General features: G+C 38.7%; 1 protein-coding gene and 1 pseudogene across 4 annotated transcripts in view; one reads left to right on the top strand and one right to left on the bottom strand.

The window, feature by feature from the left end:
* Positions 1 to 26,687, top strand: part of PPP1R42 (protein phosphatase 1 regulatory subunit 42) — a 68,104-nt gene that overhangs the window by 7,678 nt on the left and 33,739 nt on the right. For 2 of the 4 annotated variants that reach the window (XM_034966178.3, XM_034966177.3), the window contains exons 2-5: positions 6,750 to 6,962; positions 9,990 to 10,156; positions 11,474 to 11,612; positions 13,726 to 13,842. In XM_034966178.3, the coding sequence (XP_034822069.1) occupies positions 6,834 to 6,962; positions 9,990 to 10,156; positions 11,474 to 11,612; positions 13,726 to 13,842 (552 nt within the window). In that variant the 5' untranslated portion in view covers positions 6,750 to 6,833. Of the gene's footprint in view, positions 1 to 3,251; positions 3,352 to 6,749; positions 6,963 to 9,989; positions 10,157 to 11,473; positions 11,613 to 13,725; positions 13,843 to 26,687 lie in introns of those variants that run through there. The other 2 variants (XM_055116631.2, XM_034966180.3) reach the window with 2 other exon arrangements.
* On the bottom strand, positions 12,612 to 12,785 carry LOC112440800 (U2 spliceosomal RNA; annotated as a pseudogene).

Here is a 26,687-nt window from a genome sequence, read left to right as displayed (position 1 = left end):
GAGGCTGAGGCAGGAGAATCACGTGAACCCGGGAGGGGGAGCTTGCAGCGAGCCAAGATGCACCACTGCACTCCAGCCTGGGCAACAGAGCAAGACTCCATCTAAAAAAAAAAAAAATTAGCTGGCATGGTGGCATGAGCCTGTAGGGCATGAGCTACTCGGGAGACTGAGGTGGGAGGATTGCTTGAGCCCAGGAGGCAGAGGTTGCCTGAGCCGAGATTGCACCACTGTACTCCAGCCTGAATGACAGTGAGACCCTGTCATACACACACACATACAAAAAGAACCATTAGAAGTCTATTAATGTATTTCACCACATCTCCTAATGCAAAAGAAAAACATTTCATAACCATCAACATTCATTCATGATTTAAAAAATAACTTTACAAACTATGAATATAAAAGAACTTTCTTAATCTGAGTATGGCTATCTTTTTTTTGTTTTTTTTTTGAGATGGAGTCTTGGTCTGTCGCCAGGCTGGAGTGCAGTGGCACGATCTCAGCTCACTGCAACCTCCTCCTAACGGGTTCAAGTGATTCTCCTGCCTCAGCCTCCTGAGTAGCTGGGACTACAGGTGTGCGCCGCCATGCCCAGCTAATTTTTTTTGTATTTTTAGTAGAGACGGGTTTTCACCATTTTGGCCAGGATGGTCTCGATCTCTTGGCCTCGTGATCTGCCCACCTCAGCCTCCCAAAGTGCTGGGATTACAGGCATGAGCCACGGTGCCCAGCCGAGTATGGCTATCTTAAAAAAAAAAACTTACAGCAAATATCATACTAAAAAAAAAACTTACAGCAGATATCATACTTGGTGAAATGTTGCAAGTATTTCCTTTGAGATCATCAATAAGACAAGTGTATACGCCCTCATCGCTTCTATTCAACATTGTTCCTAGAGGTCCTAGCCAGTGCAATAACACAATAAAAAAGAAAAAAAAGAGATAAAAGGTTTGGGAAGTAGTAGACTGTTACTCATATATAATCTGATTGTCTACATGGAAAACCCAAAGACTCTATAAAATAAAATTAATGTGTCCTTACCAGTGTTGCTGGATATAAAATCAATATTTTTAAAATACTGCATTTCTATACAGTGGCTACAAACAGAAAATACAATTTCTAAAAGAATAACATTTGCAATATCAACAAAAATCTATGATCCCAATAACTCAAAAATAAAAACTCGAGCTGGGCATGGTGGCTCATGCCTGCAATCCCAACAGTTTGGGAGGCCGAGGCAGGTGGATTGCTTTCGCCCAAGAGTTTGAAATTCCCCTGGCAACTTGGCAAAACCCCATCTCTACTAAAAATACAAAAATTAGCTGGGCATGCTGGCGCAGGCTTGTAGTCCCAGCTTCTCGGAAGGCTGAGATGGGAGGATCCCTTGAGACTGGGAGATGGAAACTGCAGTGAATCAAGATCAGGCCACTGTACAGAGCGAGACCCTGTCTCAAAAACAAACAAACAAATGAAAAAACAAAACAAAACAAAAAACTTATGCATGGCCTTAAATATAAAAGAAAAAATTTTAACTACTGAAAATCATTAAATTAGCACTACCAAAATGGAGAGACTTACCGTACTCATGGAAAAGAAGACTTGATATTAGAGAAATGTCAGTGCTTCATGAATTGTTTATAAATTTGCAATTCCTAACAAAATCATGAAAGGACTTTTCATGAAATGAAAAATTGATGTTAAAGTTTATATGAAAGAGTCAAGGACCAAGAATAACCCAAGTAGAGAGAGAGATTATTAATCTATACTAATTAAGACCGTGTTGTCATGGAGATAAATATATAAATAATGGAAGAGAAAAGAACCATAGAAGAGAAAACACCCCAAGTACTGGGGTAATTGGTTCTCATAAGGAAAAAAATATTGAATATCTCACTTCCTACACAGTAATCAACTCTAGATAAAGACCAAAATGCATCAAGGAAAACTTTAACATGTTCAGAAGAATATATAGGTCTTTTTTTTCTGAAATTAAGGTAGGGAAGGAGTTATTAAATAAGCCACAAAAAGCACAAAACATGAGAAAAATAGTGATACATTTGACTATATTAAAAAGTAAAGCTTCTGTTTTTTAGAAGATACCATTAAAAGCAAACTAACAAGTGAAAAAGAGAAAAGACAAGCTACAGTCTGGGAAAAGACATTTGCAACACATATTATCAATGAAATATTAGTATCTAATAGAAATGTGTGTGTGTTCTAAAAATTTCTTAGAAAAGCAGAACTCAGTAGGAAAAATGGGCAAAATATAAGAAATAGCAATTAACAGAAGAGAAACTCCACATGGCCAATAATCAGGAAAATACTCTCAGTCTCTCAATAAGTAGAGAATGGCAAATTAAAACACAGTAGTGAGATATCATTTTATACCCATCAGCTTGGCAAAAAGTTAAAGATTGCCAATATCAGGTGCCAACAATGGTGCAGAGCAGTGGGAACTCTTTTACTTGCCAGTGGTAAAATTCCTTTGGAGAAAAATTTGGCAGTATATAGTAAAGTTGAAATGTCCAACCCAGAAGTGGCCACTCCTAGTTTTAAACCTTAAAGAAGCTCTTGCACATGTGCTAAATGATATATACAAAATCATAAAGGCAACATTGTAAAAGTGAAAAAAAAAGAAATACTCAAAGATCAATCATTAGGAAAAATTAATTTCTTACAATGGAATATTGTATAGTAAATATTGTAGAGCTACATACATCAACCCAGATGACTCTCACAAACAAAACATAAAGCAGAAAAGAAAGCTAAAGACAGAATAATATCATTAATATCATTGATAACATGTAAAATTGTGAAAAACAGTACTATATATGGTTTAGGTATACATACATCTGTAGTAAAAGCATAAAAACATGAATAGTCTAAATTTTAGATAAATCCTAAATTTAAGAGAATGAAGAGGAAGAAAGGTATAGAGGGGTTTCAAATGTATTTGTAATGTTTTATATTTTAAGCTGACCTGTGGGTCCATGGGTGTTATACTATTCTTATACTTTTATCATGAAATATTTTATGAAATATTTTCAAGGTAATGTTATTTTTATTGAATTAGACACTTTGTTCAGAATATAGTATCATATTTGAAATGTGGTCTGAAAAGTCAACAATAAGCTTAAAATTTTGTTATAAAAATAATCAGATATATGCAAATTTCAAAAATCTATGAAGATTTTATAATTTTTTTTTCTGCTCAGTTCTGAGGCTTAAGATTTTATAATTTTATTCTGTAGGCTATACTTTGCATTTTGAAGAGTCTAAGAATACATTCCATATCTTCAAATATTTTATTGTGGGCAATTTATAATAACATAGCCTGGGTAATGCCAATGTGTGAGTATACAAATTTAATTTATAGTCTACTGAATTCATTTTTCCTTCTAAGCACTGATTTCATATACAGAATATTGTTCACATTGAGGTATTTTATTGGTTAAATTCCATATACACTGGAATAATGTTTAATTTTAAACTGTGTTTTTGGTTACATTTGTAGTAAAAGAATGTGAAGCACAATTGGGGAAACTGGGATATTTATCACTTAAATAGCTATACTTCCTGGGCAATTGAAAAAATGGGTTACCTCAAATCTATAGACAATATATGGCAATATTTTATTTACTTATTTAGAGACAGTCTCCCTCTGTCACCCAGGCTGGAGTGCAGTGGCATGATCATAGCTTACGCTAACCTGGAACTCGTGGGCTCAAGCAATCCTCTTGCCTCAGCCTACCGAGTAGCCAGAACTACAAACACGCACCACCGCCCCCCGGCATGTTTCCCATATTTAACAGTCCTGATATATTTCTGGTGATACAGTTAAGATAACCTTATCTGTGAACAAACCAGTAACAGAATAATAATAATGATAGCAAATGTTTATTGACCTATGTACCAGGTACTGTGCAGAACACTCTATAATGATTATTTCACCAATCCTCACATTATCCCTTGGAAATAGGGACTATTATTATCCTTATTTTGTAAGAAATTGAAGTAACCTGCCCAAGATGCCTAACTAGTAAGTGATGAAGCCAAAATTTGAACCAGGCAATCTGGATTGAAAAACCCTGGATTGGCCGAGCTCAGTGGCTCACGCCTGTACTCCTGGCACTTTAGGAGGCTGAGGCAGGCAGATCACCTGAGGTCAGGAGTTCGAGACTAGCCTGGCCAACATGGTGAAACCCTGTCTCTACTAAAAATACAAAAATTAGCCGGGCATGGTAGCAGGCGCCTGTTAATCTCAGCTACTCGGGAGGCTGAGCCAGAATTGCTTGAACCCAGGAGGCGGAGGTTGCAGTGAGCCGAGATCGCGCCATTGCACTCCAGCCTGGGCAACAAGAGCAAGACTTCATATCAAAAAAAAAAAACAACAACAACAACAAAAACAAAACACAATAAAAAACCCTGGATTATGTTGCCTCTTTGTGGATTATGGTTGTACTAATAAAACATAAATTTCTAGGCCAGCTTCATTTTCAAGTATTTTGCACCATTGTCCTATGTACTTAAGGTTTTCACACCATGTGTTCTGATTTAGGGGTTTCAGACATATGGTCTCTATGGGTACTATGGGAAAAGGAGCCAAGAGACCTGGTCCCTTTCTCAACTGTCACTAGCTTGAGTAGCTTAAGATAAATCTCTGGGACTTAGTTTCTTTTTTTCTTTTCTTTTTTTTTGTTGTTGTTGAGGTGGAGTCTCGCTCTGTCGCCCAGGCTGGAGTGCAGTGGCGTGATCTCGGCTCACTACAAGCTCCCCCTCCCAGGTTCACGCCATTCTCCTGCCTCAGCCTCCCACGTAGCTGGGACTACAGGCGCCCGCCACCATGCCTGGCTAATTTTTTGTATTTTTTAGTAGAGGTTTCACCGTGTTAGCCAGGATGGTCTCGATCTCCTGACCTTGTGATCCACCCGCCTCGGCCTCCCAAAGTGCTGGGGACTTAGTTTCTTCACCTGTGAAATGAGAACATTGGAGGATATTCCTCGAGGGCCTTTTTTACTCCAAGAGTGAATAATAATCCTTTAAAAGATGCTCATAAGGCCGGGCGCGATGGCTCACGCCTGTAATCCTAGCACTTTGGGAGGCCGAGGTGGGTGGATCACGAGGTCAGGAGTTCAAGACCAGCCTGGCCAAGATGGTGAAACCCGTGTCTACTAAAAATACAAAAATTAGCCGGGCATGGTGGTAGGCGCCTGTAATCCCAGCTACTCGGGAGCCTGAGGCAGAGAATTGCTTGAACCCGGGAGGCAGAGGTTGCAGTGAGCCGAGATCACGCCACTGCACTCCAGCCTGCGCAACAGAGCGAGACTATCTCAAAAAAAAAAAAAAAAAGATGCTCATAAACCAGGCGTAGTGGTGCACCCCTGTAGGTCCCAGCTGAGACATAGGCAGGAGGAACACTTGAGCCCAGGAGTTCAAAGATTGCAGTGCATGGCTCGGGCGCAGTGGCTCATGCCTGTAATCCTAGCACTTTGGGAGGCCGAGGCAGGCCAATTGCCTGAGCTCAGGAGTTCGAGACCAGCCTGAGCAACACAGTGAAACCCCGTCTCCATTAAAATTAAAAAAAAAAAAATTAGCCGGGCATGGCGGCGTGTGCCTATAGTCCCAGCTACTTGGGAGGCTGAGGCAGGTGAATTGCTTTAACCAGGGAGGCGGAGGTTGCGGTGAGCCGAGATTGCGCCACTGCACTCCAGCCTGGGAGACAGAGCAAGACTCCGTCTCTAAAAAAAAAAAAAAAAAAAAAAGTGGGGGCCAGGCACGGTGGCTCACTCCTGTAATCCCAGCACTTTGGGAAGCCGAGGTGGGCGGATCTCAAGGTCAGGAGTTCAAGACCAGCCTGGCTAACATGGTGAAACCCCATTTCTACTAAAAATACAAAAATTTGCTGGGTATAGTGGCACATGCCTGTAATCCCAGCTGCTTGGGAGGCTGAGGCAGGAGAATCGTTTGAACCCAGGAGACGGAGGTTGCAGTCAGCCAAGACCGTGCCACTGCACTCCAGCCTGGCGACAGAGCGAGAGTTGTCTCAAAAAAAAAAAAAAAAAAGGTTGCAGTGCACTATGATCATGCCTACATGCCTGTGAATAGCCACTACACGCCAGCCTGGGAACCATAACATGAGATCCAGTCTCTTAAAAGAAAAAAGAGGTCGGGCGCGGTGGCTCACGCCTGTAATCTCAGCACTTTGGGAGGCCGAGGCGGGCCAATTGCCTGAGCTCAGGAGTTCGAGACCAGCCTGGCCAATATGGTGAAAACCCATCTCTACTAAAAATATAAAAATTAGCTGGGCGTGGTAGCACGCTCCTGTAATCCCAGCTACTCGGGAGGCTTGAGACAGGAGAATCGCTTGAACCTGGGAGGCAGAGATTGCAGTGAGCTGAGATTGTGCCACTGCACTCCAGCCTGGGTGACAAGAGCGAAACTCCGTCTCAAAAAAAAAAAAGAAAAGAAAAAAAGATACTTGCAATGATTCAAATACTACTCAGGAAGAAAAAAAGATTTAAAAGTAAAAGTGAATGAGTAATGAGTATTGTGCGTTTAATTTTGATGCTTTAAATCTTTTTATGAAGTTATGTCTATAAACTTAGAAAATACCTCAGTGCCCCTAAAAATGTCTATAAACTAGCTTATCAAATAGTTTCATATAAGGGAATTATTTAAAGAGTAAGTCAGAATAACTTTTCCTTAAATTGCTATGATATCATAATGCTCCTTTTTTCTTTAATCTTCAGAAAGTTGGAAATAATACCTAAACCTACTTCTTGACATGGTGTCAAAACAGAGCTTTTGCTGAGAGTTTGATTTATAAAGAAATTATGGTTCGACTGACCTTGGATCTAATTGCCAGAAACAGCAATCTTAAACCCCGAAAAGAAGAAACCATTTCACAGTGCCTGAAGAAAATAACTCATATAAATTTTTCAGACAAAAATATAGATGCAATTGTAAGAACTTTGAAATTATTTCCTATTTTATATAATTAATAATGTAAAATTTAGGAATTGGTTTGGGGGCATACCTAATATTTTAACTATATTTTCATTATTCTTATTAACTTTTTTTTTTGAGATAGAGTCTCTCTCCGTCTGTTGCCCAGGCTGGGGTATAGTGACATGATCAAAGCTCACTGCAACCTCCACCTCCCAGGTTCAAGCGACTCTTGTACCTCAGCCTACCGAGTAGCTGGGATTACAGGCATGTGCCACCATGCCCAGCTAACTTTTGTATTTTTAGTACAGATGGTGTTTCACCATGTTGCCCAGGTTTACCATGTTGAGTTCTTGAGCTCAGACTTCTGAGCTCAAGAAGTGATCCGCCTGCCTTGGCCTTCCAAAGTGCTGGGATTACACACGCGAGCCACTGCACTCGGCCTTATTAACTTATTTTTATCAGTAAGCTTTATATTGTGTTTTTATTTTAACTTCCTACTTGTGATTTTAAATTTGTTAAAATTAAATCTATAAAATATACTATTGTGATTTTTAAGTACATAGATTAAATATATGTATTACAGTTCTCCTACAACACTGTATAGTGTAGCAAACTAGATTTGAAAGTGTATGTTGGGAAATAATTTCATAAATACTAATTACTTTTGTATTATTGTAAAACCTTGAAATATAAATTTTTTAAATATACCAAAATGTTAAGAAGTAAGTATGTGAGTACCATTTTTCAAAAGTTTAACAGTGCGGGAAGGTTGGGAAGGGGATGAGGGATAAAAGACTACATATTGGGTACAGCATACACTGCTCAGGTGAAGGATGCACTAAAATCTCAGAACTCACCACTAAAGAATTTATCCTGGCTAAGCGTGGTGGGTCACACCTGTAATACAGCCTGGGCAACAAAGTGAGACTACGTCTCAAAAAAGAAGAACCTATCCACATAACCAAAAACCACCTTTACCCCAAAAACTATGGAAATAAAAATTAAAATTCACACAAGAAAAAAAGAGTTTAACAGTGAAATCTTTTTTGCACAGAATTTAACTGGTTATGTAAATGTATGTTATACTGGGTCAATTACATCAGACAAGTTTATATTTATCTGGATATAATCTGAAACTACATTTTCTCAGCACTAAGGTAATTCTTGGCTGTAATTTGGGAAACTTTAAAGGCTGCAATAACACTCTTAGGCCATTTGTGTTGGTATCTGTTGTCTACAGTAAATGCTAGACTACAGGTGAGCTAAATTTTCTTGGAAACACAGGAACTACCTGAGGGCAGAAATCATGTCTATTGTTTCACATCACTCTAAATCCCTCATCCATTACAATGCCTGACTCATGTACTTAATAAATATTTATTGAACAAATGAAAGAAATACTAATGCCCCAGGCAAAATGATCAATTAAATGCTTGGTTTTTTTGTAGGGACCCCAACCCAGCTCCCATTCTAGATCCCTTTCTGGTTTCCTGGTGATCCTTCTTCCCATGAATTCCTTTGCCCAAACCTAATGTTTCTCTTTTGTTGCCCAGAACTCTCTACCTCATCATATCATGTAAGACTACTTTCTCTGGAGAGCCCCCAGTAAAGCCCCTATTTCATACTCTGTCCTCACATCAATCAGTGCTCCTCCAGGGTGGATGATTTTTGTTAGAAGGAAGGCAAATTGGTTAAAGTAATTCACACTAAAATGAGAATAACTTCTAAACTTACAGTTTCCAACACATAGCTGTATTTTAAAAGAAGTTAACTTAATGAAGGCTGAGAAATTTTTGAGCAGAACTTCACTTTACCGCTTGTCTATTTACTCTAGGCTGATCTGCCATGACACAAGAAATGGCAGCCTTTTAAAAAATCCCTTTAATTATTTTATCTCAAAAGTAACTGGTAGCTGGGCATGGTGGCGCATGCCTATAATCCCAGCTACTCGAGAGGCTAGGGCGCTAGGATCACTTGAGCCCAGGAGTTTGACACCAGCCTGGGCAGACCCTGTTTCAAAAAAAAAAAAAAAAAAGTAATTGATGTTCTTTTTCATATAATATACATATAATAAGAAAGAATGTAATCCTATTCAGACACAATCACTTTTAATATTTAGGTAATATCCTTTCAGTCTTTTATTCATATAATTTTACAGTAGTGGGTCATATTGAATGTACTATTTTCACTTAACTATATATTATGAATTTCACTTAACTATGTATTAGATATTACTGAAGAAACAAAAGGATATTTAATGGTTCTACAGTATTTCTTTTGATAGCATTATCATAGTTTTTAAAAAATTAATCTATGAGGCTGGGCGCGGTGGCTCACACCTGTAATCCCAGCACTTTGGGAGGCCCAGGCAGGTGGATCACGAGGTCAGGAGTTCGAGACCAGCCTAGCCAACATAGTGAAACCCCGTCTCTACTAAAAATACAAAAATTAGCCGGGCATGGTGGCACACACCTGTAGTCCCAGCTACTCAGAAGACTGAGGCAGGAGAATCGCTTGAACCCAGGAGGCGGAGGTTATGGTGAGCCGAGATGGCGTCACTGCACTCCAGCCTGGCCAACAGAATGAGACTCCATCTCAGGAAAAAAAAATAATAATAATCTATTATTCTTGGATATCTAGATGACTCCCAGTTTTCAGTATTATAAACCACAATAGTTGACTTCCAATTCTACAGAAATATTAAACCTTATTTATAATGTTGAGACAATAATTTATTCAATGCTCCAACTTCCAGAGGAGCCTAATTGCTTCCAAGGAAAATTGCTTGCACTGGGAAAATCTTAACAATTCCAGTTTTATTGATATAATTACAGAATTTCTAAAAAAAGAAAAATATATTACAGAATTTCTTTTGTAATCAGTCTAGTCTTGTTTTAACTGTGCCAAGAACAGAGAAATACTGTTCTTTTATATTAACCTTAGAGAAATTTGTAGAATAATCAACTGAAAATTTTTGTTAAAAACAAACTTTTAAGTTTTCAGGAGAAATTACATTTGACATGTTTTTGTTTCCCTTTTAGGAAGACCTCTCTCTTTGCAAAAATCTTAGTGTTTTATATTTATATGATAATTGTATTAGTCAAATCACTAACCTGAATTATGCCACAAATCTGACCCACTTGTACCTACAAAACAATTGTATTTCATATATAGAGAACCTCAGGTCATTAAAGAAACTGGAAAAACTGTAAGTGCTTTTATTTTTTAATAATGTATCTGATTTTTATGATTATGGTACTTACATTTTTTTGCATGAAGGCATTTCCATTTTTTGCATTAAATTCCAAAAGTAAATTCAATATGAAATTGATATGATTTCATACTTATATGAAAAAAAACCATATGATTCCCACATGGGTTTTGTGGAACAGACCTCAATTTCTATTTTCTCGTACTATTATTAACAAGAAGTAAATTGTTTCACATATAATATTAATAATTTGTGTTTCATTAAGCCTGATATACTTTTCATTCTGGGGAAGGGTTGTCTTAAGGGCTAATAGGGATACTTAAAACATCCTCATGTGGGCTCAACTGATAAAAGAAGTTTCCATGGAACCCAGATGAGTTATGTGCCTTTCAGAATCATATATCTCATACCATCTGCGTCATATAATTGATCCAATTGATGTAAACTTGATTGTAAAAAGGCATTTACTACCTATAGTGATTATAATTAGACAACGAAGATTGGTGGATCCAATTTCCCCAGACTGGAATAACTATCATGCTCCTCAAAGAAACGGCTAAAAGCCTCAGAATGGGGACACAAGAGTTGGCTGGTGAATGCTTATTAAAAATGCAGAGCACTGGGTTCCAACCTACATATCCAAATTAGAATCTCCAGGGGTTAGGCCCAGATATCTTCATTTTTCCTTTTATCTCTTGGTTTTGAGACAGAGTCTCGCTCTGTCGCCCAGGCTGGAATGCAGTGGCGCAATCATGACTCATCTCAGCCTTGATGTCCTAGGTCCAGGTGATCTTCCCACTTCAGCTTCCTGAGTAGCTGGGACCACAAGTATGCACCACAATAACTGACTGGCTTGCTTATTTATTTATTTATTTATTCATTTAGAGATGGGATCTCCCTATGTTGCCCAGACTGGTCTTAAACTCCCAGGCTCCCAAAGTGCTGGGATTACAGGTGTGAACCACTGTGTCTAGCCGTGAAATCTTCATTTTTTAAACCTACAACCCAGAAATGGTTATTATCAAACTATCTACCAGGGCTTTTCATATGTTAGGCAACATATGAATTGTATGTTGCAATTTGCTCACTTTTTTAAAAAGCAAAAAAAAAATGTACTTTTAGACTAAATTAAGTGTAAGAATATAATTTGTTCTCATTTAGATAAACCAACCTTTCATAGATTCAATATAACACAACATTCCACATTTATAATTTTGTTCAGCTCAGTGATTTTGTTATTACACTTTTGTCACGTTTAATAAAGACCATGACATTCTCAGAATGTCTGTTTAGAATTATGTCTATGTTTTGCAGGTATCTGGGAGGCAATTACATTGCTGTCATAGAAGGTTTAGAAGAATTAGGAGAACTAAGAGAGCTTCATGTTGAGAATCAGAGGCTTCCCCTTGGGGAAAAGCTTCTGTTTGATCCAAGAACTCTTCATTCTCTGGCAGTAAGTTCACATTTGAATATTTTGACAAGGAATATAGTGATTAACAAGTTATAATGAAACAGGAATGTGGTGAAGGTATATTTGGACATTGTACATCCTCTTCATGTTATATGGCCAGCTCAGAGCTTATCTGAGGACTGAAGCTGATTTTCTCATGTACAATCTCAGAGACTCAGCATTTATAAAGTGGGATAATAAAACCTGCCTCTTTGGGTAACTGGAAGGATGAAAAGAAGAATGTGAAAAGGTATGTTAACTGAAGTTCTAATACAGATGTTCATTCATTCATAGTGTGGACCTTGGTGATTATCATGGCTCAACACTTTAAATTTTAGGAAAAAGCCTAAGGAGAGAGGAATGTGCAATTATTTGGAAACTTTTAAACAATCTAGTAGAGAGCCATTAGAATAATAAGTTGTTTTCTCCTGGGATCCTGATTTGATTGTAGATTGCTCTACCACATCAGAACTATGTAGGCCTGGGAGCCCTGGGGTTGGGGCTCCAACTGTGTCGCCTGAAACCAGTCACATTGGATGGAGGTGCCACAATAAATTGAGAAGCCAGAGGGTACCACTTAGGCTCCTGCTAATCCTCAAAACAAGAGGCTTGTTGGGACAGGCTAACTTTAATTCTGGGGCAGGAGACATAAATGGGACATGGTAGTTGTTTTACAGATTTCATCAGTTTTATTTTATTTTATTTTTATTTGAAAAATTAAAAAAACCCTGTCGCCCAAGCTGGAGTGCAGTGGCATGACCTCTGCTCACTGCAACCTCCACCTCCCCGGTTCAAGCAATTCTTCTGCCTCAGCGTCCCAAGTAGCTGGGACTACAGGCGTGCGCCACCACGCCTGGCTAATTTTTGTATTTTTAGTAGAGATGGGGTTTCACCATGTTGGCCAGGCTAGTCTGGGATTACGGTGTTGGGATTACAGTCGTGAGCCACCGTGCCCAGCCTCATCAGTGTTATTTTAGAGGGCCCAGAAATAGAGGATAGTGGATGGATTTTGACCCAAATTTATAAAAATTAAGAGGTAGTTCTCCCAGTACTTTAGTATTAGGAAATATTTTTTCTAAAGGTTGGCTGTGCATGGATGCCTCCATGTTTTTTTTAAACTTAAACTAACAAGAACAGATACTACACTTGATCTTAGCCAAAAGGCCATGAAGTGATGATTGACTCCATCTTGGTAGAGATTCCTGAGCCTCATAAGATGACTCTGATTTAGTGTTACAGCAACACTGAAATTCCTGTTAATTAGCTAATTATTATTTTAAGTAGTTCCTGAACATATGGATTGATAAGAGAAAACCATATAGACAGGTAGAGAGAAAAATAAAAACCAGATATTATTTTATTCCTGGTCATGTTTCCTATTTAGTAAAATAAAGACAAAAACTATTTCTTCCTATGTAAGCACAAATCTTTTTTTGAGACAGAGTTTTGTTCTGTCGCCCAGGCGCGATCTCTGCTCACTGCAACCTCCACCTCCCAGGTTCAAGTGATTATCCTGCCTCAGCCTCCCGAGTAGCTGGGACTACAGGCGTGTGGCACCATGCCCAGCTAATTTTTTGTATTTTTAGTAGAGATGGGGTTTCGCCATGTTGGCCAGGCTGGTCTTGAACTCCTGACCTCGAGTGATCCGCCCGCTTCACCTCCTAAAGTGCTGAGATTACAGGCATGAGCCACCGCACCCCTATGTAAGTACAAATGTTAGTAATATTTAGCACAAAATGATAATTTGCTAAAGCTACAGTAAGCATTTTTTCTATATTGTGTTACTTGTTTATTGGGGCATCTTTTTTTCTTTCTTTGCTTTTTGATTCTTGGCTTCTTTATTCTATAAGTTTATTTTGTATCTTGGAAAAGAAAAATATGACTTATGGAGGAATTATAGGGAGAACGGGTAAGTTATATGACATACTGTGGTTCTAAAACTTTCATCTGAAAAAAAAATGCAATAAAAAGAATTTCATGGCTTTTGATATTTTTGCCTAAAGAACAAAACAACCTGAACTGATCAAGCTTAAACTTTTCAAAGATTAGGATTTCTGGTTCCTATATACAGTATTTAGACTATTTACTAATGCTAACTTCGTTATTTTTCTTACAGAAATCCCTCTGTATATTGAATATCAGCAATAATAATATTGATGACATTAGAGACTTAGAAATACTGGAGAATCTTAATCAGCTCATAGCCGTTGACAACCAACTTCTGCATGTGAAGGTAGTGTAAAGAGAAATTAATTTTTAAGATATTTACATGAAATTATGATTGAAAAATGTTTTGTAATAGCTATAAAATAAATATATCACATTAAAAACTACTCTGGATTTGTTCTAAAATTAGCTAATGAATCCCTACTTCTCAATGTATTTATGTGTATAATTCTGTCCTCTTATTTAGTTTTCTCCTTTATACTCCAATACCTGTATCCCTCACCAACAGAATAAAAGTTTCTCTGAGAAGGGAAGTATCTCTTCTTTGCATTATTTTCCCATCAAACTTTTTCTTCTAGAGACTAGATTTCTTGCCCCTTAAGCCTGATCTCCCAATGAATGAGTTTCCAGTAACTGTGACTAGACCTGAACTCTCTCTTGGCTACTTCTTTTTGGGGAAGTACTTGAAATGATTCTGACTGAACTTACTCTAATTTCTACCAGCTATATTAATGTCATGTTATATCATATCATGCCATATTCATTCAATTATTCATTTAATCAAATATGTATTGGCCACCTAAATATTTGTCAGGCACTAATACTACTCAGTGTAGAACAAAGGAAGGAATATACGGTCTTGATCTGCAATAAACCTACAATCAACTAGTAATGAGACTACAATATGATACTGTTTTTATAAGTATTGTGATAGCCCTAAGTCAGCCTAGGGCTATAGAAGGCTTCCTCGAAACAGTCATCCATGAGTTGAGCCATTGCTATGACCTCAAAGTTTCTGGTTTGGCAACGGAATGAGCTGTGGTATAATTTCTTGACATACGAACCACAGGAAGGAGAATGAGCTTCTTTCTCCCAAAAACAGCTTTTGTTTTCAGAACTACTTCCACACAGCCATTTGGTGACCCTAAAAATGTTATGTCGACCTTGTTTCCAAATTCAGACCTATTACCTGGTTCATCCCAAAGCTGTTATAAGCAATATATAATTATGAAAATAAATATATGTATTCTAGCACAAATGAATTCCTCAAAATATCTAAAATGCAATTGAATAATCAGGGTGGATGTTTAAAATAAGAAGACCTTAGGAAGCACAACTCAATTAGTTGTTTCAACTTACAATGTGAAAAATGTAAGACGTTCATGGGATAAATTCTGAATTAAAATACATTTTACATTTTTTTTTCTTTTTATTTTGAGACGGAGTCTGTGTTACCCACACTGGAGTGCAATGGCGAGATCTTGAATCACTGCAACCTCTGCCTCCCAGGTTCAAGTGATTCTCCTGCCTCAGCCTCCCGAGTATCTGGGATTACAGGTGCCTGCCACCATACCCAGCTAATTTTTATATTTTCAGTAGAGATGGGATTTCACCAGGTTGGCCAGGTTGGTCTTGAACTCCTGACCTCAGGGGATCTGCCCACCTCGGCCCCCCAAAGTGCTGGGATTACAGGTGTGAGCCACCGAACCCGGCCCTTTATTTTATTTTTTGAGACGGAGTCTCACTCTGTAGCCCAGGCTGGAGTGCAGTGGCGTGATCTTGGGTCACTGAAACCTCCGCCTCCCAGGTTCAAGCCATTCTCCTGCCTCAGCCTCCCGAGTAGCTGGGACTACAGATGTGCACCACCATGCCTGGCTTATTTTTGTATTTTAATAGAGACAGCGTTTCACCATGTTGGCCAGGCTGGTCTCGAACTCCTGAGCTCAAGTGATCTGCCCGCCTCAGCCTCCCAAAGTGCTGGGATTCTAGGCATGAGCCACTGCACCCAGCCTGGTAACGGCCATTACTTTTAAAGAGTTATTCTATTATGCTTTTTAACTCCAAACAGAGAAAGGGGAGTTTGATAACAGGGCAAAACTTCTAGCCTCTAAATAATCCCAAAGGAGGTTTTTCTGCATGACATTAAGACAAAGATGTTTTGCCTACATGATTACTCTTAGACCATGTTAATAATGCATAACCAGAATAAATGTGCAGCCAAAATAAATACCTTCATTGTTGCTGATTATTCTAATGACCAACATCTGAATCCTCTTTTTTTTGAGACAGAGTCTCACTCTGTCATCCAGGCTGGAGAGCAGTGGTGTGATCTTGGCTCACTGCCACCTTCACCACCTTGGTTCAAGAGATTCTCCTTCCTCAGCCTCTCGAGTAGCTGGGATTACAGGCATGTGCCACCACACCCAGCTAATTTTTGTATTTATAGTAGAGATGGGGTTTCGCCATGTTGGCCAGACTGGTCTCGAACTCCTAACCTCGGGTGATCCACCTGCCTCGGCCTCCCAAAGTGCTAGGATTACAGGCATGAGCCACTGCCATGGCCCAAATCCTCTTTAAAGACTGAACTTGATATCATCTCCCCTGTGTAGCTTTTCCTGAACCTCCCCATCAAGTTAATCTATTAAAAAATATTTACAGTAGTCCCAACTTATCTGTGAAGGCTACATTCTAAGACCCTCAGTGGATGCCTGAAACCATGGGTAGTATCGAATGCTACATATATTAGTTTTTCCTAAATGTACATATCTATGATAAAGTTTAATTTATAAATTAGGCATACTAAGAGATTAACAACAATAATAATAAATGGAGGCTGGGCGCGGTGGCTCACACCTGTAATACCAACACTCAATCAGGAGATCGAGACGATCCTGGCTAACACGGTGAAACCCCATCTCTACTAAAAATACAAAAAATTAGCTGTGCATGGTGGCAGGTGCCTGTAGTCCCAGCTATTTGGGAGGCTGAGGCAGGAAAATCACTTGAACCTGGGAGGCGAAGGTTGCAGTGAGCCGAGATCTGCCACTGCATTCCAGCCTGGGTGACAGAGCAAGACTCCGTCTCAAAAAAAAAAAAAAAAAAAAAAGGAACAGTTACAATGTCAGCATCACTACTTTTGCACTTTGGGGCAAGTGAAATAAGGGTTGCTTGAACACAAGCACTATAATAGTGACACAGTAGATATGATAACCTAAGTGACTAATGGGTTGGTAGCATGTATAGAATGGAAATGCTGGACAAAGGAATAATTCATGGCCCCGGGCAGGACAAACAGGCCAGTGCAAGATTTCATCATGATACTCAGAATAGCATCCATTGTACTCAGCTGGGCTAGATGGCTGATGCCTGTAATCCCAGCATTTTGGAAGGCCGAGGCAGGCCGATCACTTGAGGCCAGGAGTTCAAGATCACCCTGGCTGACATGGCGAAACCTTATACAATAATTTGCCCAGAGCAGTGGTGCACACCCTGTAATCTCAGCTACTCAGGAGGCTGAAGCAGAATTGCTTGAACCCAGAGCCAGAGGTTGCAGGAAGCCAGAATTGTGCCACTGCACTCCAGCCTGGGCGACAGAGTGAAAAAAAGAGCATCCATTTTAGAACTTACAAATTATTTTCTCTGGGATTTTCCATTAAATATTTTTGGACCACAGTTGACTGAGGGCAACTGAACAAGGGGGTGGTGGGAACTACTATAATATATTACATGTGCCAGGCACTGTTCTAGGTCCTTGGAAAAACACATCTTAAGATACTGGAGATACATGATAAATAAGACAAAGTCTCTACCCTCGGCCAGGCACAGTGGCTCACGCCTGTAATCCCTGCACTTTGGGAGGCTGAAGTGGGTGGATCACTTGAGGTCAGGGGTTTGAGACCAGCCTGGCCAACATGGTAAAACTCTGTCTCTACTAAAAAAAAAAAAGAGGCCGGGCGCAGTGGCTTACGCCTGTGATCCCAGCACTTTGGGAGGCCGAGGCGGGTGGATCACAAGGTCAGGAGATCGAGACCATCCTGGCTAACATGGTGAAACCCCATCTCTACTAAAAATACAAAAAAATTAGCCAGGTGTGTGGGCGCCTGTAGTCCCAGCTACTCGGGAGGCTGAGGCAGGAGAATGGTGTGAACCCGGGAGGCATAGCTTGCAGTGAGCCGAGATCGCACTACTGCACTCCAGCCTGGACGACAGAGCGAGACTCCATCTCAAAAAAAAAAAAAGCCTCTACCCTCAAGGCGTTTACTTTACAGAGGGACAAGGGAGGAAATGGTAAAAAAAAATACATAAGCAAGGCCGGGTATGGTGGCTCATGCCTGTAATCACCGCACTTTGGGAGGCCAAGGCAGGAGAGGATTGCTTGAGGCCAGGAATTCAAAACCAGCCTGGACAACACAAGAAGACCTTTTCTCTACAAAAAAATTAAAAAAGAAATTAGCAATTAGCTTCGTGTGATGGCATGTGCCTGTACTTAGGTACTCAGTCCCAGGTACTCAGGAGGCTGGGGTGGGAGGATCGCTTGAGCCCAGGACAGGATCCCTCGTCCCAAAGTGCAAGACTGCAGTGAAGCAGTGAACTGTGATTCACCCACTGCACTCCAGACTGGATAACAGAGTGAGACCTAAGCAGAGAAGATTTTGAAAAGTGCTATGAAGGAATTAAATAAGATAACAGAAAAAAAGGAGTCAGCGGATATTTTAGATCAGGTTATTACGAAAGGCCTCGGAAGAAATGACATTTACATTGAGATCTGAAGGATGAGAAAGAAGATATGCAAAGAGCTAGGGAAAGAACATGCCGGGCACTAGCAAAAGTAGATGCAAAGGCTCTGAGGCCAAAGAAAGCTTGAGTATCCAAGGAACACTGTAGTATGGTACCCAGTGCCTAGCTTAGTTTCTGATACATTGTAGGTGCTCAGTAAATACACTGTTGAGTGAATGAAGAGGCAACAGTACAATATGAGATTAGAAAGGAAGGCACAGAGGCCAGATCATAAAGGTCATTTTAGGATACGATCACAAGTTTTTACTTTATTCTAAGTGCAATAGAAAGCCACTGAAAGCATTGTTTTCTTTTTCTTCCCTTCCTCTGTCAACTGAAGGATTTTTTTAAAAAAAAAACAATTCTCTATTGCTATATGAAGAATGAGTTTCAAGAATGACAGCAAAGAGATAAGTTGGGAGACTACTGCAGAAGTTAAATAAGAGAAGATGGTTGCTTAGAGATGAAGAGGAGTGGGTGGGTTTGGAAGTAATGAGTTATATTTTAAGGTGGAATTCATATAACTTGTTGATGAGCAGGATGTAGGCATAAAGGAAGGGAAGGAATCAGGATGACTCCTAAATTTTGTGTGAGGAACCAGGAAGACACTGGTAGCCTTTATAAGGAAGAAACAGAATAATTCCACCTCGTAAAATGCCTATTGGATATTGAAATGGACATGTCAAGTAAGCATCTGGAGTTTAAGGGAGAAGTAAGATTGGAAAGTTTGAGAGTCAACAGCATTTACATGATATTTAAAAGTCATGGCATGGGGTGAAAGACAATAGAGACAGAGAAAAAAATGAGACCAAGACCAATCACAAAAACACTCCAGTATTTAGAGATCAGTTCCATCAGGAGTCAATGATGTAGAAGAAGAGAAAAAGGAGTTTCAAGAAAGAGGGAGTGGCCACCTGCACTGAATGATATTGAATGGTTAACATGAGGGCAGAGGAGAGTTTAAAGAATGCCTGGATAGAATACCTGAACAACAAAGTTAGAGGGGACCAGTTTAATTTGTGAAGAAGTTGAACCACAGAGTCTGTGGGTCAAAAACCACAGCAAATGGTAATGCTAAAAAAAAAAAAAAAAAAAAAGCGGGTGGATTTCATGAAAGACTAAACACTGAAATGTTAGCCAATATTTCTCTCCCTCTCAGGCATACAAGTAGGCTCTACTCTCAAAACCCTGCCTACATGGCTTTAAAACGCTGGGCAAAAGTTGGTGAATTCATTCCTCTTTAGGGAAACTGACTAGCTCAAGAGAAAACATCTCCCAATCCTGACATTTAAGAGTTTCAGAGGGAAAATGCCAGCTGCCTGCCCAGTTGCCCCACAGTGAGACAGTCAACAAGCCTTGCCCTTGCACAGAAAGCTCTCATTCACTTTCATGAATAAACAGGCAGCTCAGGATTAGGAGACCTCTGAAAAGAGCCTCTAAAATCAAAGAGAGAGAAACGGAAACAAAAAGAAAGAATTCCGAAGAAATAAATCGTGTGGAAACAGGAAAACAATCCTTTAAAATCCCACTATAATTTCCTAAGAGAAATGAAAAAGATTCCATAACCTCAAAATAAAAGCAAGATTCTATTTTTTAAAAGAAACATGAATAACAGAGCACTTAGAAATTAAAAATAGGATGAGGAAATTAAATATTCAATATAAAGTTTAAATGATAAAATTGACAGTCTCCCAGAAAGAACAAACAAAAAGAACTGAATATAAGCAAGTAAAAAAGAAACTTAAAGAATTAATTCAGAAGATCCAATATATGACTAATAAGAGTACCAGAATCAGAGAATAGGTATCTTAGTCCATTTTTGCTGCTATAACAAAATACCTGAGACTGATTAATTTATCTGCAGAAACCTACTTCTGGAAGTGCTGGAGGCTGGGAAGTCTAAGATCAAGGCAGCAAAGTTTGGTTTCTGGCAAGGGCTGCTCTCTGCTTCCAAGATAGAGCCTTGCGGCATTCAGAGGGGATGTGTCCTCATACAGCAGAGGGATGAAAGGAGCAAAATCACCCTTTTATAAGGTTCTAATCCATTCATGAAGGCTCTGCCCTCATAAATTAGTCACTTCCTAAAGGTCTACCTCTTTTTTTTTTTTTTGAGACGGAGTCTCGCTCTGTCACCCAGGCTGGAGTGCTGTGGTGCCATCTCGGCTCACTGCCAGCTCCACCTCCCAGGTTCACGCCATTCTCCTTCCTCAGCCTCCCGAGTAGCTGGGACTACAGGCGCCCGCCACCACGCCCGGCTAATTTTTTGTACTTTTAGTAGAGACGGGGTTTCACCGTCTTAGCCAGGATGGTCTCAATCTCCTGACCTTGTGATCCACCCGCCTTGGCTTCCCAAAGTGCTGGGATTACAGGCGTGAGCCACCACACCCAGCCCCAAAGGCCTATCTCTTAATACTACTGCATTGGCAATTAAGTTTCAACATATGTCCAGGAAGAATAAGGCAGGGGGAAAAAAAAGTTTCAACATATGAACTTTGGGGGACATATTTGGACCACAGCAATAGGGGGAAAATGGAGAAATATGTTTTTAAATTATATCTTAAGATAATCTAATGGGCCATGATGTAGTAACCAGGACCAGAATTGCCCTCCATAAAAACAAACAGAAACCTAGACAAAATATGTGAAACTTTTTCAGACCTTGGACAATAGGCAGCACAGGCCTGTTGTCCCTAAGAGAAAAAACAAGATGAATATTGACCACAGTGCAGGGAGAGGAACAGCAAACAAGAACCACAAAAATCTTGCTTTCAGATGTAGTCTTGTGAAAAAAAAAAAAAAAAAAAAAAAAAAAAGAAGCATGAAAATGTAAATCATAACCAGAGAAAAATCAGTCAAAAAAAAATACCCAGAAATGACATGAAGGATAGAATTAGGAGATAAGACTTTAAAAAAAAATTATAAATATACTGTATAATTTAAAGAAATCATGAACAGAAAGGGAAGAGAAATGGAAAGTGTGGGGAAAACATAACTTCTAGAGCTAAAAAATATTTCTTTCTTTCTTTCTTTTTTTTTTTTTGAGACAGAGTTTCGCTCTTGTTGCCCAGGCTGAAGTGCAATGGTGCGATCTCAGCTCACTGCAACCTCCGCCTCCGGGGTTCAAAAGATTCTCTTGCCTCAGCCCCGCCTAGTAGCTGGGATTACAGGCACCCGCCACCACGCCCAGCTAATTTTTTTTTTTTTGTATTTTTAGTAGAGATGGGGGTTTCACCATGTTGGCCAGACTGGTCTCGAACTCCTGACCTCAGGCAATCCACCCGCCTCGGCCTCCCAAAGTGCTGGGATTACAGGCGTGGGCCACCAAGCCTGACTAAAAATATTTCTAACATAAAAAATTCATTGGATAGGATTAAAAGTAGATTAGCCATTGTACAAGAAAAGATCAGCGAATTTAAAGACATAGTATTAGAATTATCCAAAGTAAAGCACGGAAAAAAAAAACACTGAAAAAAAAAAAAGCGGGGGCAACAGAGCAAGCCCCTATCTCAAAACAAAACAAACAAGCAAACAAACACAGAACAACAACAAAAGTGGCCCCAAAATTGCCAAATTTGATGAAAATTTTAATCCCTGATCCATGAAGCTGAACAAAACCCAAACAGGAAAATCCCAAAGACAATTACACCAAAGTACACTACAGTAAAATTGCTAGAAAACCAATGATAATAAGAATATCTTAAAAGCCAGGCACAGTGGCTCATGCCTGTAATCCCAACACTTTGGGAGGCCAAGGCGGGCGGATGACTCGAGGTCAGGAGTTGATGACTAGCCTGGCCAACATGGTGAAACCACGTCTCTACTAAAAATACAAAATTAGCCAGGTGTAGTGGCTCATGCCTGTAGTCCCAGCTACTTGGGAAGCTGAGGCAGGAGAGTTGCTTGAACCCGGGAGTCAGAGGTTGCAGTGAGCCGAGATCGTGCCATTGCACTCCAGCCTGGGCAACAAGAGTGAAACTCCATGTAAAAAAATATATATAGACATCTTAAAAGCTACCAGAAGAAAAGATATTTAAAAGATATTTTATGTACATAGAAAGATAAGAATTATTACAAGCTTCTTGTCAAAAGCAATGCAAGCCAGAAGATCATGAAACATATTTAAAATGCTAAAAGGAAAACACCCTTGTCAACTTAGAATTATATATGTCCAGTGAAACCATCCTTCAAAAAAATGAAGGCAAAATAAAGAAAAATAAAACCTGAGATAATTTTTTTTTTAGACAGAGTCTTACTCTGTTGGCCAGTCTGTAGTGCAGTAGTGTGATCGCAGCTCACTGCAGCCTAAATTTCCTAAGCTCAAGTGAACGTCCTGCCACAGCCTCACTGTAGCTGGGATCACTGATGTGTGCAACCACACACGCAATAAAATGAAGGCAAAATAAATAATAACCATATAGCATGAGGTTTATGACATGTAAAAGTAAAATAAACTAACAATAGCACAAATGACAGGAATGGAGAAAATAGTGGTATATTGTTGTAAACTTTTACATTATACGTGAAGTAGTACCATGCTATTTGATAGTAACCTGTGCATATTTAAAAATGATTGTTTTAAACCCTGAAGCAACTACTAAAATATAGTCGAAGATTTTTACAACTAATAAGCCAATAAGAGAAACTCAAATGTCACAAAAAAGTAGGGGATAGGAAAAGAAAAAGGAAATAAAGAACAGATAAGATAAATAGCAAGACAGTAGTCTTAAACTCAGCCAATATCAATAATTATATATTAATATTAATATTAATAATTATATTAATGTAAATAATTTAAATAGTTCAATTAAAAGGCAGAGATAGTAGAACCGGATTTTTTTTTAAATCCAATCTTAACTGGGCATGGTGACGCCTGTAATGTCAGCACTTTAGGAGGCCAAGGTGGGAGGATCACTTGAGCCCAGGAGTTCGAGAGCAGCCTGGGTCTTGTTATCTATGCTTTAAAAAAAAAAAAAAAATCCAATGGTACTCTCTAGAGAAACACATTTTATATATAAAGATATGTGAGTTAAAAATAAAATTATGAAAAAAATATACTGCAAACACAAATAATATGAAAAATGAAATGGCTACATTAATATAAAATAAAAGATTCTAGGACAAGAAATATTACCAGAGATACATAAGGAAAATTTATAATGATAAAAAGTGCCAACTCTTTAGGAAAACATAACAATCCTCAAAGTTATGCTCCTAGCAATAGAATTACAAACTATATGAAGTAAAAATTCACAGAAGTAAAAGGAGAAATGGACAAACCCATAATTATAACAGAGATTTCAACACTTCTCTTGCATTGGTTGATAGAACAAGCAGATAGTAAACCAGTAATGATATAAAAGATAGGTATAACATAACCAACCAACTTGATCTAATTTACTCTTATAGAACATCCTACCTTAAAATAGGAGTTAGAATATTTAGAGCTGGGTGCAGTGGCTCACACCTCTAATACTATCACTTTGGGAGGCTGAGGCAAGTGGAATTTTTGAACCCAGGAGTTCAAGACCAGCCTGGGCAACATAGTGAAACCCTGTCTCCACTAAAAATACAAAAATTAGCCAGGCATGGTGGTGCACACCTGTAGTCCCAGCTACTCAGGAGGCTGAGTTGGGAGGATCATTTGAGCCTACGAGGTGGAGGCTGCAGTGACCAAGATCACACCACTGCACTCCAGCCTGGGCAACAGAGTGAGACCCTATCTCAAAAAACAAAATTATCAACATAATCCATATGAAATGAAACAAAGTCCATAGAAATCACAAAGAAAATTAGAAAATACTTGAACTGAATGAAAATGAAAACAAAACATTTGAAAATTTGTGGGATACAGTAAAGTAATGCTTAGAGGGAAAGTTATAGCTTTGAATGCTTATAGTAGAAAAGAAAAAAAATTATAAAATGACAACAAGAATGAGGGAAAAATACAAACAATAATGATAATAAATTTAAGATGAAGAAAAATTAAAACAATGCTCTAATCTTGTACCTCAAGCAGCAAGAAAAATACATGTAAATTAAATTCAAAATTAATTTGAAGGAAGGAAATTAAAACGAAGGAAAAAAGGAAATAAGGAAAATAACAGCAGAAATTAATGAAATAGAAATACAGGCAACCATTAGAGAAAAATCAATGATGCCAAAAGCTGGTTCTTTGCAAATATTAATAAAATTAATAAACAATCTAGGCTGTTCAAGAAAACAGAGAAAACACAAATTAACAATATCTGGAATGAAAACTATGTCACTACAGTTAAAAGGATAAGAAGGGAATGTTGTAAAGAACTTTATGCCATAAAGTTGGCAGCTTAGTTAAAAACATATTACTTGCAAGACATAAATACCAAAACTGACATAAGAAACAGAAAGTCTGAATAGCTCTGTATCTATTAAATACATCATATTTCACAAATAAAAACCTCACCACAAAGAGAACTCCAAGACCAGATAACCTCACTGATGCACTTTATCACACAATTAAGAAAGAAATGATACCAATCTTACACAAATGCTTTCAGAAAATAGAAAAGCAAGGCCAGGTGCAGTGGCTCATGCCTGTAACCCTAGCACCTCAGGAGGCCAAGCTGAGCAGATCTCTTGCGCTCAGGAGTTCAAAACCCAGGCTGGGCAACGTGGGGAGACCCCATCTCTACAAAAAATACAAAAATTAGCCAGGGCTCATGCCTGTAATCCCAACACTTTGGGAGGCCAAGGCAGGAGGATCACCTGAGGTCAGGAGTTCGAGGCTAGCCTGACCAATGTGGCGAAACCCCATCTCTACTAAAAATAAAAAAATTAGCTGGGTGTGGTGGCACATGCCTGTCATCCCAGCTACTTGGGAGGCTGAGGCAGGAGAATCTCTTGAACCCAAGAGGTGGAGGGTGCAATGAGCCAAGATCATGCCACTGCATTCCAGCCTAGGCAACAGAGTGAGACTCCATCTCAAAGAAAAAAAAAATTAGCCAGGCATGGTGGTGCCCATCTGTAGTCCCAGCTACACAGGAGGCTGAGGTGGGAGGATCATATGAACCCAGGAAGTCGAGGCTGCAGTGAGCTGAGATCATGCCACTGCTCTCCAGCTGGCCGGGGGAACAAAGTAAGACCCTGTCTCAGAAAGAAAAAAGAAAGAAAACAGAGAAGCAGGGACTACTTCCCAACTCATGTTATCAAACCAGCAATATTACAAGAACACTAAAGAGCAATATACCCTATGAACAGAGAAGCAAAAATCCCTACTAAAATATTAGCAAATCAAGCCCAGCAATATATAAAAAAAAAACACACAATGACCAGGTGAGGCTTATCTCAGGAATGCAAGATTGTTTTGGCATTCAGAAATAAATGAATGTAATTCACCAAACAGAATAAAGGAGAAATATTATATGATCATCTCAATAGATGCACAAAATGCATGATATTCAGCACCATGTATGATTTTTAAAAATTATCAGCAAACTGTAAATAGAAAGGAACTTAACCTGATAGTAGGCATCTATATAAAATCTACATAACAACATACTTAATGATGAAAGATTGAATGCTTTCCCTAAGATTAAGAATAAAGGAAGGATGTTTGCTATACCACATTACTCAACCTTAGAGTTGCACCTGTCTTAGCCAGTGCAATAAGGCCAAAAAATGAAACAAATGACATTGCTTGAAAAGGAAGAAACAAAATGTTCTTTATTTGCAGACTATGTGATTGGGTACATATAAAATGATAAGAAATCTGCAAAAAGCTATTAGAACTTATGGAGTGTATTTAGCAAAGCCATATGCTTAATGGCAAGGTCAATATGCTAAACGTAACTGTGTTTCCATTGACTAGCAGTGAACAACTAGAAATGAATTTTTTTTAAATGGCATTTATAACTTCATCAGATATATAAAATACTTAGGGATACATTTTTAAAACTGTGCAAGAGCTGTACAATAAAAACACAAAATATTGGAAGAAATTAAAGAAGATCTACATAAATGGAGAGAGATACCATTTTCGTGTATTAGCAGACTGTATTCTGGTTTTGATTTTTTGTTTTAATAGACTTTTTTTCTGGTTTTGATTTTTTTATTTGAATAGACTTTATTGTTTAGATTAATTTTAGATTCATAGCAAAATTGAAAGGAAAGTACAGAGATTTCTCATATACTGCCTGCCCCTACACATGCATGGTTGAAGGCTCTGTATTCTTAAAGTGCTAATTCCTTTTCAATTGATCTATACATTCAACATAATCCCAGTCAAGATCTCAGATTCTTTTCTCTTAGAAATTGACAAATCAATCCTAAAATTTATAAGAAAAGGCGTAAAAAGAACCAATTGGTAAAACCATCACA

The sequence above is a fragment of the Pan paniscus genome, chromosome 7, assembly GCF_029289425.2.
Source record: "Pan paniscus chromosome 7, NHGRI_mPanPan1-v2.0_pri, whole genome shotgun sequence".
Taxonomy (NCBI): domain Eukaryota; kingdom Metazoa; phylum Chordata; class Mammalia; order Primates; family Hominidae; genus Pan; species Pan paniscus.
The sequence above is the reverse complement of the archived record's forward strand: the minus strand, read 5'-3'. Positions and strand labels throughout refer to the sequence as shown.